Source organism: Microtus pennsylvanicus, chromosome 1, assembly GCF_037038515.1.
Source record: "Microtus pennsylvanicus isolate mMicPen1 chromosome 1, mMicPen1.hap1, whole genome shotgun sequence".
NCBI classification, from domain to species: domain Eukaryota; kingdom Metazoa; phylum Chordata; class Mammalia; order Rodentia; family Cricetidae; genus Microtus; species Microtus pennsylvanicus.
This window is the reverse complement of record NC_134579.1, coordinates 135082248-135104312: the sequence shown is the minus strand read 5'-3', so window position 1 is coordinate 135104312 and position 22065 is coordinate 135082248. Positions and strand designations below refer to the sequence as shown.

Here is a 22065-nt window from a genome sequence, read left to right as displayed (position 1 = left end):
CTGCTTCAGCTGTCAGTTTTCTTGGACTATTCAAATCTTTATCACCATCTAAGGTTTTGTTTAAATGAACTATTAGATCAGGTGTTATCCCAACAGCTGGTTGTAGACTGGAAATGTCTCCTAACAATCTTTGGAAGTCATTAAGAGTCTTTAACCGGTCTCTCCTAATTTGTGCCTTTTGCGTTTTAATTTTCTCTAACCCTATTCTGTAACCTAGGTAATTAATAGAATTTCCTCTTTGAATCTTTTCAGGGGCAATTTGTGATCCCCACCTAGGCAATACTTTCTTTACTTCTTCAAACATCCTTTCTAAAGTATCTTTATTTTAATCAGATAACAAGATGTCATCCATGTAATGATAAATAATGGACTTGGGGAATTGTTTACAAATTATTTCCAATGCTTACTTACAAAATATTGGCACAATGTAGGACTATTGAGCATACCCTGTGAGAGGACAGTCCATTGTTATCTCCTATTAGGCTTAGAATTATTATAAGTAGGCACTGTGAAGGCAAATTTTTCTCTATCCTTTTCTTGTAACAGTATAGTGAAAAAACAATCTTTCAAATCAATAACTATAAGAGGCCATCCTTTTGGTAACAGAGAAGGCAAAGAATTCCAGATTGTAGTGGGCCCATAGGTTGAATTACTTTGTTGACAGCTCTTAGATCTGTCACCATTCTCCATTTACCAGATTTCTTTTTTACAACAAACACAGGATGTTATGGGAGGTCCTCCCACTCCTCCAGCCTATCGCCGCTGAGATACCAGCCCCTTGGGGCGTGGTCTCTCTCCCTTTAAAAAAGCGGCCACTTCCCTCTCCTCTCTCTCTTCACTTCCTGCTCCGCTGGTGACTTGACTTCCTTCCTGGTTACACAGAGGGCTGACAGTGATCTGTAAGTTTTTTCCCCTTTAAATAAATACCACCCTATTAATCATAATTCCAAACTGGTGTGGTATTGCTTATGACTTACGTCTTCAACAGGAGAATTCCAAGGGCTGGTTGATTCTTCAATATGGTGAGCATCTAGTTGCTCTTGCACCAGCTGTTCCAATGCCTGTAGTTTATCTTCAGCTAGAGGCCACTGTTTGATCCATATTGGCTTCTCAGTTAGCCATTTTAAAGGTAGGGCTGTTGGTACCTCTAAAGGTTTGGTATTTGCTGTATGTTCTTGTACCGCCTGAATGGCTGGTGACCTTTTTCCATAATACCTCATCATATCCTTCCCAGAATTATGAGTTCCTGGAACTACAGGAATGTTAATCCAGGTATTCCATTGCTGTAGCAGGTCACGACCCCATAAATTTATGGCAATATTGGCTATATATGGCCTTTGTCTTCCTATTTGTCCTTCGGGCCCTATGCATTCAACCCATCTTGTGCTTTGTTTTACATGAGATAGGGTTCCAATTCCCAGGAACTGAACATCTACCTCTTGAAGAGGCCAATTTGGATGCCAAGATTCTGGCGTAATGATACTTACATCCGCACCTGTGTCTAATAAGCCTTCAATAAAAGTGCCATTTATACAGACTCTTAGCTTTGGTCTTTGACCGTTAATAGAAGTCTGCCAAAATATACGTTTACTCTGTCCTACTGGGTTTTTTGACTCATCCTCCACACGTAATTCATCATTTAGACCAGTATTACTTTTTACAACAGAAATTGGAGCTTTTAATTTTCTTGGTGAGGCACGTTCTCCACTGTGACTGGGAATGACTGGGCCACTGTTCGCTTGGGGGCCTGTGAGAGGCCCCTCAAGGAGTTTCCCGACGGTATCGGGTTGCCTTGTTTGTCTGTTGTTGACCACCTGCATTCGTTGGACCAATGTCGGCCTTTACCGCATCTCCTACATATACCTAAAGGCCTAGGTCTCCTATTTTTGTCATTCCCAGAGGAGATAATATTCCTAGAAATTCTGTGACTGCAATCCCTTTTCAGATGTCCTAATTTACCACAATTAAAACACCTGGCAGTTTGATGTCTCCTCATTGCTGTGGAAATCGCTTCTCCTACCCAAGATTCATTATTATAGCTAAACGTTTCAACATTCATCATATGCTGAATCCATTCATCCATAGGTGCTGATCTAGACTTTAAAGGCCCAATTATCTTTTTGCATTCTATGTTTGCATTCTCAAAAGCTAGAGATTCAAGAAGTATTCGTCTAGCTTCTGGGTCTGTTACCCCTATGTCCAGAGCCTTAATTAATCTTTGCAAAAAGTCAATAAAGGTTTCTCTCTGTCCCTGCCTAATTCTGGTATATGATTCAACCCTTTTTGCTGGATCTTGTATCCTATTCCAAGCATTTAAAGCTGCTTGGTGACAAAGACACAGTACTTCATCATCATAAAGAGCTTGGACCTGTGGATCAGCATATTCTCCTGCACCAAGAATTTGATCTTGGGAAACCTTGACACCTTTTGCTCTTCCTTGCTGTTCCATATGTTTGGATTCTTCTCTGAAATAAATTCCAAACATCAAGGAAGGTCCATTATCTGAAACTGCAGATACTAACTGATGGAAATCATGGGGGGTAGCTCTAGCATTAGAAGCCCAAGTCCTTATCATTTCCTTTACATATGCATTGTGCAAGCCAAAATTAACAATAGCTTGCTTAATTTCTTTTAGATCATTCATTGCTATTGGCGTCCATCTAGCTTCTCTGACTCCCTTTGAGCCTTTAGAAGTTGACGCTTTGTCAGAATTAAGTATAGGGTATGCCGCTAAAACCTTGGGTAAGCCAGTTCTAATAGCTGGTGTTGGCATTGTATCCTGTCCTTGTGCCTTATTACTCTGTTCACCAGCTCCAATCATTTCTTCAATCATTTCAAGTCTTTTTATTGTTGTCTTTATTATTGTCTCTTTTGAATCCTGAATCTCCTGACCTGCATAAGTTTCTAGTAAAGACTGTATGGTTCTTAGGAGTGCCATATTCTTCCTAAATGATAGAATATGCAAAAGAATACTAAAACCTAGTAACCAGTAAATTAAGTTATCCCCATAGTCATATAAACCTTGCATGATATAACCCATTGTACTGGTAACCAGAACAGTAAAATTCGCATTGGAAATGAAAACTGCCATATTACCTATTATCCAGCAGGTGGCGCTGTTGCCAAGTCGCGACGAAAACAGGGTCCTGTTTCAGAGTCTGCCTAGTATTTGTTAAAAACTGGAAAACGTAAGTTGCTCAACAAAGTAAATGTAATTAAATCAATTCCAGAGACGGAACCAGAAACCCAGAATCCAGGGGTAGAGAAGAGCAACCTGGAAGCCGCTTATGCCTCCACATGACAGAGTCACCCTGAGGGGTTGCAGCTTTCAGCAACCGCATGCTCTGGTTCGCGCCACTTAAGAGCTGTGCTTGCAAGGGAGATTTAAAAACAACTCAGAAAAGAGCAAACCACGTAGGCGGAGACTACACAGGCCTGTGGAGTTTAAATCCACATGGGGAGGCAGACGATAGGGTGCGTGGGGACTGGAAGTCAATCTGAGGTGTCTAAAGAGAAAATATAAAGAACTGCAGCAATAAAAGCCAGTGCGTGCTGATTTATATTAAGCTGCTGGTTCCACGCACAAGACACAGGCCACAAGGCTGCCTGCCGGCCGCGGCAGCTGAGAAAGGGAGGCTTGCGCCAAGCCGAACTTGCGGCCGGCAGCTGAGCGGGGGAAGGAGAGGTCCTAACACCAAACGTTGGGTGCCAACTGAAGGCGTAAGTCATAAACAATGCCACACCAGTTTGTAATTATGATTAATAGGGTGGTATTTATTTAAAGGGGAAAAAACTTACAGATCACCATCAGCCCTCTGTGCAACCAGGAAGGGAGTCTAGTCGCCGGCAGAGCAGGAAGTGAAGAGAGAGAGGAGAGGGAAGTGGCCACTTTTTTAAAGAGAGAGAGACCATGCCCCAATGGGCTGGTATCTCAGCAGCTATAGGCTGGAGGAATGGGAGGACATCCCGCAACAGATAATAGATTAGTGAATATTTGTGAGCTATTATTTATAGGCAATTTCCATTGGTATAGATTCTTATATATTGATACAAACTTAAATTATATTGAATATGTTCCTATTTTTGTTTATAATATTTGTATACCTAGGCAAAGTTATTTTATCATATTGTATACATGCATGCTTCTACATCTGCTTAAGACATTTTGTAAATTAATACAATTTTAGGATATATTTATCATATTGCAATATACATTTCTACTTCTAATCAAGGTTCTCATACATTGTTTACATTTTGAGGTCATTGTCCTCATTTGTTGCACAGTTGTTTAAAGATAGTTTAATATTTTAAAATGAAGTCTCAGTCTTTAAGTTATATAGGTATTTAAAATTATAGGTTAATAGTCACCCATGTTTGTCATACTTATAGTTAGACTAATCGGGTTCTTTAGATATACAGAGACTATATTCTGCATAGATAGGTAATCTTCAACCACTTCAAAGAACTGTAGAATATGGCATTTAAATAACCCAGGGCTCTGTTGACATGAGACATGATTGCTCCTGGCAGTTCCGATCTATTCCTGAGAGAATGTTCAGCACTGAAGACACTCCACTTGGAGCTTATTTTCTTCTTGGCAAAAGTGGCCTTTGGGCAAGGAACTGCCCATGCATGAAGCACTGACAAAATGCACAATGTCCAGACAGGACAATCAGGATACAAGAAAAAAGACTGTCAAATCTTGCCAAGATGGTTTGAAAAATTCCCTGCCTCTGAAAGTGGTCTGTCAGTTACTCTAGGCCTTAGCTAAAGTTGGTTGTTCCAACATTACAAATGAGACTTTGGATGATTGCCCAGGTGGCCAGTTGTCCCTGTCATTTGTTGCAAATTTTGGAAGTTGCTTGATTGCACTTCCTGCTTACTCAAGTAATATTTCTCTTCTTGGGTCTTTGGAGGGGTTGAAGACTATATAGTCATAGTTACTTTCCTCCCATGACTTGGCCAAGTTATTTATAATACAAAACTTAAACTCTTTAGGATAGGATAATTATGGAAACATTTATCAAGTGTTTCTTGATAAAAAAATTCTAATTTTTATACCTGATATTTGTTGTTATTGTATATAATTTTGTATTAGGCTTAGAACTCTCTTGTTTAAACAAAAAGGTAATGTACTGTAGGAAATCCTACAGCCATGAACCTTTAAGTTACCTGACCACTTGGGCGCGGCTTCTTATACTATAAATGACAATGTAAAGCACATGTTCTCTCTCTCTTCCAGCTGCTAGATTCAGTTCCTGTTCCCTGTTCTTGCAGAAGACTGTGATCTGTGTGTCTACACCTAAATAAATAACTCTTTATTATATTCAATTCTGAGCTAGTGTGGGAATTTTTTTAGCATCAAATGTCTTAACACTACCCACAAAACCTCCAATGACAAGAATAAAAATAAAAACTAAGAATATAGACACTGAAAAAAAGCTTTGTTGAGATACACTGAACTTTGCTCCTGCTGTGATCTGGGTATCAGTCCTTATCTGGCATTGTGCACAATTCCTCTCCTCCTCAAAACTAACCCAAATGCAATTGGACTTTTCTTTTTTAAAATTGAGAGTCAAATATTCCAAGAAATACTTTTTTGTTGTTTTTCTACTGCTTTCAACTAGGGAAAGAACTATGTAAAAGATAACAGGCTTTACAATTTTACAGCTGGCCTCAAATGTTGTATACTGATGAATCTCATTATCCCAATTCATGTTATATAGACTCCGCGCTAGCTTTTTGTTACGATGACAAGAAGGCCTAAGAAAATCAACTGAACTGAGGGGGAAGTTATCGCCCCTTTTGAAGGCATGCTTCAGGTGACCTACTTCCTCTTACTAAGTATCATCTCCTACAGCTTCACTGTCCACTATCAACTAGGAATCTATTAATGTGCTAACCATTTGAAGAGGTCTGAACACCAAGATCAAATCACTCGTAAATACATGTTTTGGAGTTCAAGCTCTCAACACATGAGTCTTTAAGAAAACTTCTAACCATTACAGTAAACAAAGCATCTTCAATAAGGCTGGTTTATATGAAGATTAAATAAAAATAACACACAAATGCTATTCTAAAACCAATTCTATAAGGCCATGCATCCTGCACCTACTGACTTACTTTAGAAAAAGCAGGCAACTAAAGCTTTAAAGTCTTAGAACTAATTTTGACAACCAGACTTGTCATCTCTGTAATATTTGCTCTCATCCTTTTATTAAAGAAGTATTACAGATCAATGTAACAACTCCCACAAAACCCATCTACATCCTTAAAGGCAACTAATACCATAAGTGATATTACTATTCTTTGAACTGGTTTATTAAGTTACAAATATTATACCATTATTCACTGTACATTTCACTTTTTCCTCTCAAAATATTGTGGCCTATCCACGTAACTACATGTGAATTTTGTATATTTTACAGTATAGTATCCTATCATAGAAATAAACATACTGATCTATTTGTTGATGAAAATGTTACACTTTGGAGCAATACAAACCATGATTCTGGGAACATAATGATATATTTCTCTTTGTATACATACATGGGTTACACATAAAAGTAAATAGACTATTCCGTGTTTGTGGGGTTATTTTTCATACTCTTACTCTAAAGTGACATATTCTGTTTTATTTCCATCATAGTTTTAGGATTTTATCTATTTGGACTATGTGTGTGTGTATGTGTGTGTGGACATGCATGACATGGCATGCCATTAGAGGTCAGAGGACAACTATGGGAGTCAGTTCTCTCCTTCCACCATGTAGATTCTGGGGATCAAAGTCAGGGATCAGGCTTGGCAGCAAGCACCCTATGAGCTGAGTCATATATGTATGGTTGAGGAGTAACATGTTTAGGTCATATGAATTTTACATATATTGAATAGTCTCGACTCATTCCAATGATTTCAGTAGTACTACCCACACACAAAATGGCCAAGTCTTAAATTTCTCTGCTAATCCTCAATTTGTTTCCGAGAGTTTGCTTATTCACTTGAGAGAATTTAAATGAGAAAAACTTTAAATAATGTAATGATATCTAGTAGTGAGCATCTTCCCTAGTTGTTTTGTCAAAAAAAAAAAAGTTTGGTTCTTCTTTTTTGTCCTTTGCCTTGCTGTATTACTCTGAAACCAGTTTATGAATTTCTTTACAACCAATGTGTAAATTTTGGGTAGACGTATAACAAAGGTAGGAAATTAGAAGAGTACTTGTATTTTTATAATTTGCTAACTCAAGTTTTCAGGCATTCTTTTGTAACCATCAGCAAGTTTTGCAACTTTGTAGACGTGCCACCCAATTATTAGATTTTCTTATTGACACATTCTTGTACAAAACCTACTTTTTCATAGTCTCATAGTGCCTACCAAAGGTTGTTTCTTATGTTGCTTATCTTCTTATCTTGCTTCATACAAGGAGCTCAAGTATGTTGATACTCAGCAGATACTTTCAGATTTGAACGAGAATACAGATTAGATATTAGTTTATTCACAGTTCCTCAGTCAGTTTCCTCATACAATTGGTGGTCTCACTGAGAATTCTCTAATAAATATGTGGGTTCTTCACAAGGCTTCCTATACTCATAGCTCTCTGCCCTAGAATGGATCATGTACTGTACTAGAAGGTGTTCGTTTCATTGGAAGGCAGTTCCTACACTCAGTGTTCAGGGAGTTCCTAGTGAGTGTGGATTCTCTGGTGTCTAACAAGGTGTGACTTTTGGCTGAAAGCTTTGCCACACTCGATACAGTTATAGGGCTTTTCTCCCGTGTGTTTCCTCATATGAAGAGTCAAAGATGAGATCTGGGAGAAGGCTTTTCCACATTTGCTGCAGTCGAAGGGCTTCTCGCCCGTGTGACCTCGTATGTGGATGGTAAGGGATGAGCTCTGGGAGAAGGCTTTTCCACACTTGTTACATTCATAGGGTTTCTCACCAGTATGGCCTCTCATATGCACAATAAGGGAAGTTCTTTGAGAGAAGGCTTTCCCACATTCGTTACATACATAAGGCTTCTCACCTGTGTGACTCCTCATATGTAAATTAAGCAATGAGCACTGAGAGAAGGCTTTCCCACACTTATCACATTCATAAGGCTTTTCTCCTGTGTGACTTCTCAAATGAAGAGTAAGGGATGCAATCTGAGAAAAGGCTTTGCCACATTTATTACAATCATAAGGTTTCTCTCCAGTATGAACTTTCTGATGTGTAATAAAGTTTTGTTTCTGGCTGAAGGCTTTCCCACACTCATTACATTCATAGGGCTTCTCTCCAGAATGAATTTTTTCATGAGCAATGAGATTTGATTTCTGGCTAAAGGCTTTGCCACATTCCTTACATATATAAGGTTTTTCTCCGGTATGAATTCTCTGGTGCCTAACAAGATTTGACATCTGAATAAAAGCTTTCCCACATTCATTACATCCATAAGGTTTCTCTCTGGTGTGAATTTTCTGGTGTGTAATGAAGTTTTTCTTATGGCTGAAGGATTTTCTACATTCCTTACATTCATAGGGTTTTTCACCCGTGTGACTTCTAATATGCACAGTGAGCGCTGAGCTTTGGGAGAAGGCTTTTCCACACTCATTGCATTCGTAGGGCTTCTCACCTGTGTGGATTCTCACGTGTATAATAAGCATGGAAAACTGAGAAAAGGATTTTCCACATTTATCACATTTATAAGGTTTTTCTCCTGTATGACTTCTCATATGAAGAGCAAGGGAAGCAATTCGAGGAAAGGCTTTACCACATTCATTGCATGCATACGGTTTCTCCCCAGTGTGAACTTTTTGATGTGCAATGAGGCTTTGTTTCTGGCTGAAGGATTTTTCACATTCATTGCATTCATAGGGTTTCTCACCAGTATGAATTTTTTCATGATCAATGAGATTAGATTTCTGGCTGAAGGATTTTCCACATTCCTTGCATGCATATGGTTTCTCTCCAGTGTGAATTCTTTGATGTCTAATGAGATTTGACATTTTAATGAAAGTTTTCCCACATTCATTACACTCATAACACTGTTTCCTACTATGAAGTTTATGATGATTAATAAGTTTTTCCTTGAGGCTAAACCCTTTTCCACACTGGTGGCATTCATAGAGTTTCCCACCAGTATGAATTCTCAAGTGTCTAATGAGGTCCAAGGTTTGACTAAAGCCTTTTCCACAATGGTTACATTTAAAGGGGGTCACTACAAAATAGGGTGAGCTATTATTAAATGATTTCATAGCATCATCATATTCAAAATGTTCCTCTGTTATTGGGCATTTTGCGTTATTATGGTCATCAAGATTGTGTTCTAAACAATTTCCAAAGCAGTCATGTTCACAGAGATTGTGTCTGGAAGGAATGGAATCTGCATTTGGAGGAAATGTATTTGCAAATTTCTTAGGACATTCACTGGCTTCATCAGTCACTGTTTCCTTGAAAACTTGTCTCAAGAGTTTGTTCTGGGTTTTCTCATGCTCATCAACTTCCCAATTTTCTCCTAAAATAAATAGCAAATAAATATCGCTGAAGATTTTTTCCAATATTGAAATACCAAGTATACTTGAAAAACATATTTCCACAATTAAACAAATGCATATCTCCCATTTTAATTTAATCTTAAAAATATTTTCATTATATATATATTATATATATATATATGGGTGTTTGCCTGTATGCATTTAAGTATACCATGTGCATGCTTGCTCCTGTTGAAGCCTGAAGGGGGCATCAGATCCCGTGGAACTGGAGTTAATGGACAGTTGTAAGCTGCCATGTGGGTGCTGGGAATCCAACCTGGGTCCTCCAGAAGAGCAGCCAGTGCTCCTAACTGATGAGCTCCAACCCCACATGTATCTCTTAAGTCCTCAGTTTTTACAAGAAAATTCCAGGAAAGGAAATATGAGTAGAAGCAGATATCTAGAAATTCAATTACCTTTGTTTTATGTGAAAGAAAGGAATATTAATTTTAATAATCTTATTATATACATAAATAGCTATTTAGGAAATACAAAAAGGAAAACTATACTTATAAAGTAATTTGAAAAAAACTAAGAAAAATTTAGTAAGAAATATCCAAACACTGTGTGAAGACTCAAAAATGAACACATAATAGCAAAGCATTGTAGACTATGCCTAAAAGTTCAGCCCTTGACCTTGAGGCAGAAAGGTCAGTGTTTCAAGATCAGTCTCAGCTATATAGCAAGTTCAAGGCTTGTATGGGTTATATGAGAACCCATCTCAATACAATAACAATAACAGAAAAGAAAGATAAGTTCAACTGTGTGCTGCAAAAAAGATTATTAATAGAGTACTAACTCCCAGCACCTCAGAATATGGTTATCCTCTGGCCTCCACATGCTTGTCTTCACACACACACACACACACACACACACACACACACACACCTGCACACACTCAAAAGCAACTCAGAGATATACATACACACACACACACACACACACACACACACACAAATGAATAGTATTGAAAAATAACACCTTGGGTTGATGAAATGGCTCAACAGATAAAGGCATTTGCTACCAAGCCTGATGACCCAAGTTCTATTGTACAACTAGTCCTAAAACTTCAACATGTGCGCCATAGCACACATGCACCCACATACATGTGCATGCATACATGCACACCCCCCACACAAATAAAAATGTAATTAAAAAGTTTTAAAGGGTGATGACATCATAGTTATAAGAAGAGCTCACACTAACTGTTACTTTACAAGTCTACATGCTTTAGGAAAACACCTTGGGAAACTTGGGAAATGTCTCAGACAGATTAACCATTTATTGTTCCTCTCTCCTCACCTGGCTGCTTCCCTCCCACTAACCTGGACAGTATCTCTTTAATACTTCTTTCTCCACCACGCATGGTTCTTCCTCTTGTTCCAACTTGAAAATCACCTCAGGTTTGGTGAGTGGAGAGCCTGTTGGGGGAGATGACACTAATTTGGGTATACACATCAATAACAAAAACAAGCCCAGGAAATGAGATAAGCTTGGGGAAGCCAGGCGTTCCAACCTCTGGGAATGCTGGACCCTAAAATATCATCAGGATTCTGCTTTGAAGTAACAGCATGGACAGGACAGGTAACAAAGGCATCTCAAGGCAGACCTCACCAACATTCTGAAGTTTCACCTATTTTAGAAAAACGATGTCATCTCACCCACTGTGACTAGAAAAGGACGTCATCTCACCCACTGTGACTAGGAAAGGACGTCATCTCACCCACTGTGACTAGGAAAGGGTGTCATCTCACCCACTGTGACTAGGAAAAGGACGTCATCTCACCCACTGTGACTAGAAAAGGACGCCATCTCACCCACTGTGACTAGGAAAGGACGTCATCTCACCCACTGTGACTAGGAAAAGGACGTCATCTCACCCACTGTGACTAGAAAAGGATGTCATCTCACCCACTGTGACTAGGAAAGGACGTCATCTCACCCACTGTGACTAGGAAAAGGATGTCATCTCACCCACTGTGACTAGGAAAAGGATGTCATCTCACCCACTGTGACTAGGAAGTCATCTCACCCACTGTGACTAGGAAAGGACGTCATCTCACCCACTATGACTAGAAAAGGACGTCATCTCACCCACTGTGACTAGAAAAGGACGCCATCTCACCCACTGTGACTAGAAAAGGGTGTCATCTCACCCACTGTGACTAGGAAAAGGACGTCATCTCACCCACTGTGACTAGAAAAGGACGCCATCTCACCCACTGTGACTAGAAAAGGGTGTCATCTCACCCACTGTGACTAGGAAGTCATCTCACCCACTGTGACTAGGAAAAGGATGTCATCTCACCCACTGTGACTAGGAAGTCATCTCACCCACTGTGACTAGGAAAGGACGTCATCTCACCCACTATGACTAGAAAAGGACGTCATCTCACCCACTGTGACTAGAAAAGGACGCCATCTCACCCACTGTGACTAGAAAAGGACGCCATCTCACCCACTGTGACTAGAAAAGGGTGTCATCTCACCCACTGTGACTAGGAAAAGGACGCCATCTCACCCACTGTGACTAGGAAAGGACGTCATCTCACCCACTGTGACTAGGAAAGGGTGTCATCTCACCCACTGTGACTAGGAAAAGGACGTCATCTCACCCACTGTGACTAGGAAAAGGACGTCATCTCACCCACTGTGACAAGGTTGCTGTAGTTCTCTAGCATCACGCTCCGGTACAGGCTCCTCTGAGTAGGGTCCAATCGCTCCCATTCTTCTGCGGTGAAATCTATAGCCACATCTTTGAATGTTACTGTTCCCTGTAACAACACACGTACACTCAATCTGAAGTTAATCTATTTTAAAGACATAAGAAAAACATAAGGAATCTCATTCAGATATTATTCAGAAAAAAGAGGTTATAAAAAGTGCCCATTTCTAGACAAAATAAAACAAATACCATATTAGCAATATTCTGTCCATTTATGATCATTTAACAGAAAGTAGACTCAGTAGTATCTATATACAGTAGAATTCTGTTCAGTCATAAAGAAAAATGGCATCACACCTGATGAGCAAAGTGTGGCTGGGACTTCAGTCTTACCTGCTCCCCCAGTGGGCACAGCATGCTAGGGAGGTTCTAGCCTTGCCTGTTGTCCTGGTGAGTTCAGCATGTCCAGGAAGCCTCACTCCTACCTACCGTCACACCAGTAACCAGTTTCTGGGAAGCAACTGCCCTGCACCTTCCATAAGTGTGGTTAGTACACCTACCCAGACTCTCACCGCCACTACCCATGTCTCTACCAGGTGATAAAAATAACCTAGTATCCTTCACAGTGAAGACCATAAAGAGACATTCATAACACAAATGCCCCCTCTGAAACAATAAGGGTAAGTGAAAAAAGAAATAAATTCAACCAACAATCTAGCTCCAGATGTACAAGTCACAACACAATACACACACAAGTAACATGAAAAACCAAGGCAACCTAACTCCTTCAAAAGTACTACTCTATAGTAATGGCATCCAATGAAAGTGAGCTGGATGAAATCACCCCAAAAATAACTTAAAAGAAGGATATTTATGTTCAAAGAACTTAGAGAATAAAATAAACTTTTGAAAAGAATCCCAAAAATACACGAACAGCTGATTCCAATATGGACAGAGACACATGACATGAGAGAGGGATTCTGCAAGAAGACAGAAACACTGAAGAAAACCCAAACTGAAATACCAGAAATGAAGAACAGAGCAACCAAATGAAAAGCTCTGCAGAGGTCTCCCCAACAGAGGGCGTGAAAGGGAGCCATAGGATAGAAGCAAACAAAATTCAGAACGTCACTAGTTCATCCCTCAAAAGCACTAAGGTGGAAAACCTAAAAGCAGGGATAAATTTTGCTATGCGTATTTATTATCTATCATAACTATACCTCCCAGGGTCTCACCACACTGCAGAAACCAATTGCTCTTGGAGCAGCTGCACACCCAGCAGTAAACAACAGACAGAACAGGAACCCCACAGCACCGCTGGAGGTTCCTTGTTCATAATGTCGTGACAGGGTTTTTTGCTTTTTTTCTTGCTTTTTATTTATTTACTTACTTTCTTATTTATTTTTTCCTATTTTGGGTTTTTTTTTGGGGGGGGGACAGGGTCTCTCTATGTAGTTCTGGCTTTCCTGGAACTTATTCTGTAGACCAGGCTGGCTTAAACTCAGGGATCTGCCTGCCTCCTGAGTGCTGGCATTAAAGGTGTATGTCACCATGCCTGACTTAATTTTACTTTTTTATTTCATTTATTTATTTATTTATATCTTATTTATATCTTTTTTCTCTATTTCAGCCCTACAGGTCCTTTGGGTAAATATTATGGTCTCCAGTTCAATGTTTTCACGAGATTCATGAGTGTGCAAGTAAGTGTGCCTCTGTCTCTATACCTGTTTCTTGTGCCTTTTCTTGGGCTTTTGTCCTTCTGTTTGTCCTATTTCAACGTGCTTGTTTTTGTTATCATATCATCATATCATATATAATTCCTTAGAAGCTTGGTTTATGGTCTAATGAGACAGAGGGGGTGGACCTGGATGGGAGAGAAGTTGGAGAGGAGCTGGGAGGAGGAGGACGGGAAACTATAATCAGGATCTATTATGTGAGAAAAAGATCTATTTGCAACAAAAGGGAAAAATATCTCCCTTAGAGCTGATGAGACGGCTCAGCAGTTTTACTACTCAGTCATGAGGATCTGAGTTCAGATTCCACGGCACATATAACTGAAAGACCCTACAGACCCCCTCCTCAAAACCCGCAGCTAGCATGCTCCCGGGGGAATGTCCTGTTTGCTTAATAAAAAAAAATTCTCCGGATCAGCAGCCAGCCTGCTCTCGTAAGAACATCCCATGTGCTTGAGAGAGCAGGATGTCTATGAGATAGGAAGACTGCAAGGCAGGATATCGATAAGATAGGACATCAACAAAGCAGGTTGACTGCAAAACAGGATATCTATGAGATAGGAACAGGATGACTGTTGCCAGACATCCATGCTGAGAGAGGAAACCATTCATGCCCCCCCCCCGCCTCATTCCGATAACCACGCTTTTGCTTCTGTAAACTTGCTTTTTGCTCTTCTCTATAAAAAGCCCGCCCTCCAGTTGGCAGGCGCGCAAGTCTTCCAAGAGATCTTGCCGCCCACAGGTACCTGTGTCTACTCAATAAATCTCTTGCTAATTGCATCCTGTGGTTTGGTCTCGGAGTGTCCTGGTTCTGGGGTCTTCATAATCGGAGGAAAGGTCCTCTCTGAGGGTCTTTCAATAACAAGCCAGATATCCCAAACATGCCTGTAACCCAGCTCTGATGAGGGCAGAGACAGAGCCTCCAGCCTACCTGAGAGAATACCAGTTTCAGGGAGAGACCCCGCCTCAAAAGAACAGACAGCAAGACACCTGACACCTTCTTCCTGTATGCATGTACCTGCACACACACGTAATATATGCTCAGACACACATATACAGACACCTTCTTCATGCATCCGTGTACCTGCACACACGTAAAATATGCCCAGACACACATATACAGACACCTTCTTCATGCATCCATGTACCTGCACACACGTAATACATGCTCAGATACACATAATACAGACACCTTCTTACTGCATATGAGTATCTGCATTCATACAAATATGCTCAGACACATATATGCAGACACATACAAATAAGTTTAAAATTTTTTTTAAAGTTTGCTGTAGCAAAATGGCTTTGGCAACTGCTGTGAAAGATGTAACATATGAGATGTTGATTTGTCTCTAAAAAAACTCTAGTTTTGGGCTCATTGTCATGTTTTATTAACTAATTTAGGTGACAATAATAAAAGAAGACTGTGATTTTGTTTTCTGTTTTTGCTGTACTTTTGATTTGTTGGAGACAGAATCTGCTGCAGGAGCTCCTTCCGCTCCTTCAGCCAATAGCTTTTAAAATACCAGTCCACTTGGGCGTGGTCTCTTTTGTTTTAAAAAGCAGAGGTAGCCGTGTGCTCGCTCTCTTGCTTCTGGCTCCACTTCTGGATGTTAGACTTAATTCCTGATCGTGCAGAGGGATGTTGTCTGGGGCAGTGATCTGTAAGTTTTTCTCCCTTTAAATAAATAACCCTTTTATTGATCATAATTCCAAACTGGTGTGGGATTGTTTTGTGCCTTACGCCTTCAAACCTGAAACTCACTATGTAGACAAGGTAACCTGTAACTCACAGAGATCCCCCTGCCTCTGCTTCCTGAGTGCTGTGGTTAAAGGTATAAATGAGCTGCTATGTCTGACAATAATATGATTTTTACGTATTTAAATTTTGAGTTTCTCCTTTACCACAAATGAATCCCTATTATGTTGAACAGGCAAGCCTGTAAATAGAGAAAATATATTCAACAGGACTGGAGGGAAGGCTCAGGACTAAGAGAACTTACAGAGGACCACGCTCAGCTCCAGCAGCCATTCCAGGCAGCTCACAACTGCCTGCAATTCCAGCTCAGAAGACCTGACATCCTCTTTGAGACTCTATGGGCTCCTTAACATGCACACATACACACACACACACACACACACACACACACACACACACAACAGAACCTTCTATTTAAATTTTAAAGAGGGCGGCTCCTAGCTCAGGGGTAGAGTGCTCATGCAAGGTGCCCTGTGTTCAACCCCCAACACCACAGACAAATCAACAACAACACTCAAGAAGGTTACTTGGGGTGACAGTCTCTACAACACAATGTCATTTTGGACAATCACTTTAGAAAACTGTTTTCCACAACAATGAACTTTATACACAGCCTGACATTTATAAGAAATTTCCCACTTTTCATATTTATAATTCCTAAAAATAAAACCAATTAAGTGACTATCAGCAATATGCATAAATACAATCTAATTTGTTAGTTGAGTAAGAGAACGTGAGCTATAACTAGATGTAACAACTGAACATGGATAAATCTGATAAACATAATATTAAGCAAATAAAGCCAGATACAGACAGATTACATGGATTATTTGATTCAGTCCCTTCCATCCAGCACATGGGGCCCAGACTGAATCAGGTCTTCAAATCTGGCGGCAAGTGCCTTTACTTTCTGAGCCGTCTCATTCTATTTCTTGGCCCTGTGCTAGCTGTGCTATGCCTGAGTCGTGAGACCCCCAATGGGCCCCACGGAGCTGACTTTCCAAGGTTTCTTTATTGTTTTACAAGCTCAGGAGCAGGGGCCTCATTCCACACACCAACACAGCAGGTGAGGGAGGAAGGCCCCTGACTCACAGTGCAGGGGACCTTTAAAGGGAGAAACCGCAAATGGGGAGTTACATGCCTTGGAGTTACGGGATTGGGTAGGAGGATATGCTTCTGTTGTGGGTGGCTCTAAGTCAAGAGGGCATTTTTGTAACTTTCCACAAAAACACCTGGTAACTGCAAAAACTTGTTTGTCTAACTTCTGATTGGCTGTCCTCAGATATCTGGACAGCAGGCAGATTTTGGGCCATTTGTGGCCTTTCTCAGGATTTTCAGGTTTATGGTGTAAGGCACCTGAAGTGGGGTGCCTGTTAGGTTAGACTTTCACAAAAATGGGGCCTGGGTTTAAAATAGCTTTAGTGTTGTTTCCATCGTACCGTGTGTTCACTTGAAAATTATCTCAATGTGCCTGAGGCAAAAACTAGAGGTATAACAAACTAGCAGAAACACAGTTGAGGGGAAAAACCCTCAGTGACCAAGAGAACTTACAGAAATAACCTCAATTTAAATAAAGATGCTATGAAGGAAGGGTTATCTCCGACAATTCAATAGCAGAAAGTCTGTGTGCTCAGCCTGTCAATTTTATAAATTACAACATGGCCATCTACCAAATAACATCAAACAAAGTTGTCTTCAATACTCCACAACCTAACGCCTTCTCTTGGGTAGCCTTCCACCCTCTCAGAGCTACTGTTCTGACTGTGCTGATGTTAAGCAGGTAATATTCTCATTACCCAAGCTGGCCTTGAATTTGCTCAGCAGCCAGAGCTGACGTTGACCTTCTGCTCTTTTCACCTCCCAACTACCTGGACCATGAACATATACCCGATACCCAGGCCACTATTCTAACACCTTTTGCAAGTCTGAATGTCATAAGAATGAAGGCAGAATCTCCAGATTCTTTCTCTCTGTTGATGGACATAGGGATATACTCCCTTACTGCTGCACAGCACTGCACTGTGTTTACACACACTCCCTTACTGCTGCACAGCACTGCACTGTGTTTACACACACTCCCTTACTGATGCACAGCACTGCACTGTGTTTAGACACACTCCCTTACTGCTGCACAGCACTGCACTGTGTTTACACACACTCCCTTACTGCTGCACAGCACTGCACTGTGTTTACACACACTCCCTTACTGCTGCACAGCACTGCACTGTGTTTAGACACACTCCCTTACTGCTGCACAGCACTGTACACTGTGTTTACACACACTCCCTTACTGCTGCACAGCACTGCACTGTGTTTACACACACTCCCTTACTGCTGCACAGCACTGTACACTGTGTTTACACACACTCCCTTACTGCTGCACAGCACTGTACACTGTGTTTACACACACTCCCTTACTGCTGCACAGCACTGTACACTGTGTTTACACACACTCCCTTACTGCTGCACAGCACTGTACACTGTGTTTACACACACTCCCTTACTGCTGCACAGCACTGTACACTGTGTTTACACACACTCCCTTACTGCTGCACAGCACTGTACACTGTGTTTACACACACTCCCTTACTGCTGCACAGCACTGTACACTGTGTTTACACACACTCCCTTACTGCTGCACAGCACTGTACACTGTGTTTACACACACTCCCTTACTGCTGCACAGCACTGCACTGTGTTTACACACACTCCCTTACTGATGCACAGCACTGTACACTGTGTTTACACACACTCCCTTACTGCTGCACAGCACTGCACTGTGTTTACACACACTCCCTTACTGTTGCACAGCACTGCACTGTGTTTAGACACACTCCCTTACTGCTGCACAGCACTGCACTGTGTTTAGACACACTCCCTTACTGCTGCACAGCACTGCACACTGTGTTTACACACACTCCCTTACTGCTGCACAGCACTGTACACTGTGTTTAGACACACTCCCTTACTGCTGCACAGCACTGTACACTGTGTTTACACACACTCCCTTACTGCTGCACAGCACTGCACTGTGTTTACACACACTCCCTTACTGTTGCACAGCACTGTACACTGTGTTTACACACACTCCCTTACTGCTGCACAGCACTGCACTGTGTTTACACACACTCCCTTACTGCTGCACAGCACTGTACACTGTGTTTACACACACTCCCTTACTGCTGCACAGCACTGCACTGTGTTTACACACACTCCCTTACTGCTGCACAGCACTGTACACTGTGTTTACACACACTCCCTTACTGCTGCACAGCACTGCACTGTGTTTACACACACTCCCTTACTGCTGCACAGCACTGTACACTGTGTTTACACACACTCCCTTACTGCTGCACAGCACTGTACACTGTGTTTACACACACTCCCTTACTGCTGCACAGCACTGTACACTGTGTTTACACACACTCCCTTACTGCTGCACAGCACTGTACACTGTGTTTACACACACTCCCTTACTGCTGCACAGCACTGTACACTGTGTTTACACACACTCCCTTACTGCTGCACAGCACTGCACTGTGTTTACACACACTCCCTTACTGCTGCACAGCACTGCACACTGTGTTTACACACACTCCCTTACTGCTGCACAGCACTGTACACTGTGTTTACACACACTCCCTTACTGTTGCACAGCACTGCACTGTGTTTAGACACACTCCCTTACTGCTGCACAGCACTGCACTGTGTTTAGACACACTCCCTTACTGCTGCACAGCACTGCACACTGTGTTTACACACACTCCCTTACTGCTGCACAGCACTGTACACTGTGTTTAGACACACTCCCTTACTGCTGCACAGCACTGTACACTGTGTTTACACACACTCCCTTACTGCTGCACAGCACTGCACTGTGTTTACACACACTCCCTTACTGTTGCACAGCACTGTACACTGTGTTTACACACACTCCCTTACTGCTGCACAGCACTGCACTGTGTTTACACACACTCCCTTACTGCTGCACAGCACTGTACACTGTGTTTACACACACTCCCTTACTGCTGCACAGCACTGCACTGTGTTTACACACACTCCCTTACTGCTGCACAGCACTGTACACTGTGTTTACACACACTCCCTTACTGCTGCACAGCACTGTACACTGTGTTTACACACACTCCCTTACTGCTGCACAGCACTGCACTGTGTTTACACACACTCCCTTACTGCTGCACAGCACTGTACACTGTGTTTAGACACACTCCCTTACTGCTGCACAGCACTGTACACTGTGTTTACACACACTCCCTTACTGCTGCACAGCACTGCACTGTGTTTACACACACTCCCTTACTGCTGCACAGCACTGTACACTGTGTTTACACACACTCCCTTACTGCTGCACAGCACTGTACACTGTGTTTACACACACTCCCTTACTGCTGCACAGCACTGTACACTGTGTTTACACACACTCCCTTACTGCTGCACAGCACTGTACACTGTGTTTACACACACTCCCTTACTGCTGCACAGCACTGTACACTGTGTTTACACACACTCCCTTACTGCTGCACAGCACTGTACACTGTGTTTACACACACTCCCTTACTGCTGCACAGCACTGTACACTGTGTTTACACACACTCCCTTACTGCTGCACAGCACTGTACACTGTGTTTACACACACTCCCTTACTGCTGCACAGCACTGTACACTGTGTTTACACACACTCCCTTACTGCTGCACAGCACTGCACTGTGTTTACACACACTCCCTTACTGATGCACAGCACTGTACACTGTGTTTACACACACTCCCTTACTGCTGCACAGCACTGCACTGTGTTTACACACACTCCCTTACTGATGCACAGCACTGCACTGTGTTTACACACACTCCCTTACTGCTGCACAGCACTGCACTGTGTTTAGACACACTCCCTTACTGCTGCACAGCACTGCACTGTGTTTACACACATTCCCTTACTGCTGCACAGCACTGCACTGTGTTTAGACACACTCCCTTACTGCTGCACAGCACTGCACTGTGTTTAGACACACTCCCTTACCACTGCTCAGAGCCCACCACACATGGTGCCAGGCTGTGTTTATTTTGCTATTGATGTTTATTTGTGCTCCTCTGATTCTGGACTACTTTGACACATACTGTTTCATCTTTAATCAAAACAAACAAAAATGTAGGTTTATCAAGTGTAAGGAGCCACACACAGCAGTATTCTCATTGACCCATGTGACCTGTCTTTGCATGTTTGCTTGTTTCTGTGAGGAAATTATTGCTTTGGGGCATTTATATAATGAAAGTGATGTCATCAATTTGTGCCCTGGTTTTCTTTACCTGGTGGAACACACTTTAATTTCAGCACTCAGGAGGCAGAAGTAGGAGGATCTCTGTGAGCTGGAGGCCAGCCTGATCTATAGAGCGAGTTCCAGGACAGCTAGGGCTATTACAGAGAAGCCCAATCTTGAAAAACCAAAAAGAATAATTAAAAAAAAAGAAGAATGAAACCAAAATGTGAGGCCCAGCTTTAGCCTCTCTAAATGGACTTCATAGAACAACCACATTTGATTCCCCCATAGTTTTAAACTTCTGACACTACTTCCTTTGGAGAAAATACTGCTTCTGTCTTCGGATGTGGCCCTTTAAATGCATGGCGCGTGATTGAGTGCTCTGGACCTGCACATGGGCGAGCATGAGACGCTGATTTACCTTGGACTCCGTCATTTCCTCTTCTTGGGGAGGGGCGGCTGAACAGGCTGAGCTGGCAAAAAGAGCAGAAGTCATTAGAACACAGTGGCCCTTGTGGGCTCAGCATTATAACCTACAACTTACATCCATCCTTGGATCCAAGAAAAAGCGGGACAATAGTCATATTGCTGAGAGGCCAACACCACAAGGGTCACAAGGCTGAGAGTGGGGTGTGCCAGGCAGGGCCACATCCGTGGGGAGGCCTGGGACTGTGTCTGCAGCTCCGAAAGCATAGGCCAGGACAATTGGGAAACTGCTAAGACACACAGGCTCTCTTGGTGGACAGAGACATTTACAAAAGAATTAATTAAATGCGAACGTATCAAGAAAGGTGATGTATTTCCAGGACTGGAAGGTTTATGTTAGGCATATTAGAAGTACAGGTGGTTAAGAGAATTAAATCTATTTTCCGAAAAAAGAAAGAAAGAAAGAAAGAAAGAAAGGAAGGAAGGAAGGAAGGAAGGAAGGAAGGAAGGAAGGAAGGAAGAAAGAAAGAAGAAATCTAAACCAGAAAGGCATTAGACATGCTGGGGGAATTACAGGATTAGAACAGTGAAGGGCTGAAAACTTGACTCAGTGACTAAGACTTTGTTGCTCTACCATCAAGACCCAAGCTGGATTCCAGCAGCCACAGCCCAGAGCTTACAAATGCCTGTAACTCCAACT

General features: G+C 41.8%; 1 protein-coding gene across 2 annotated transcripts in view; it reads right to left on the bottom strand.

The window, feature by feature from the left end:
• Positions 1 to 3709: 3709 nt before the first annotated feature.
• Znf569 (zinc finger protein 569) overlaps positions 3710 to 22065 on the bottom strand; it is a 37265-nt gene continuing 18909 nt past the window's right edge. For both annotated transcript variants that reach the window (XM_075985745.1, XM_075985756.1), the window contains exons 3-6: positions 21361 to 21412; positions 12154 to 12280; positions 10832 to 10927; positions 3710 to 9487 (exon numbers count right to left, since the gene is read on the bottom strand). In XM_075985745.1, coding sequence (XP_075841860.1) covers positions 7677 to 9487; positions 10832 to 10927; positions 12154 to 12280; positions 21361 to 21375 — 2049 coding nt within the window. In that variant the 5' untranslated portion in view covers positions 21376 to 21412 and the 3' untranslated portion in view covers positions 3710 to 7676. The remainder of the gene's footprint in view (positions 9488 to 10831; positions 10928 to 12153; positions 12281 to 21360; positions 21413 to 22065) is intronic.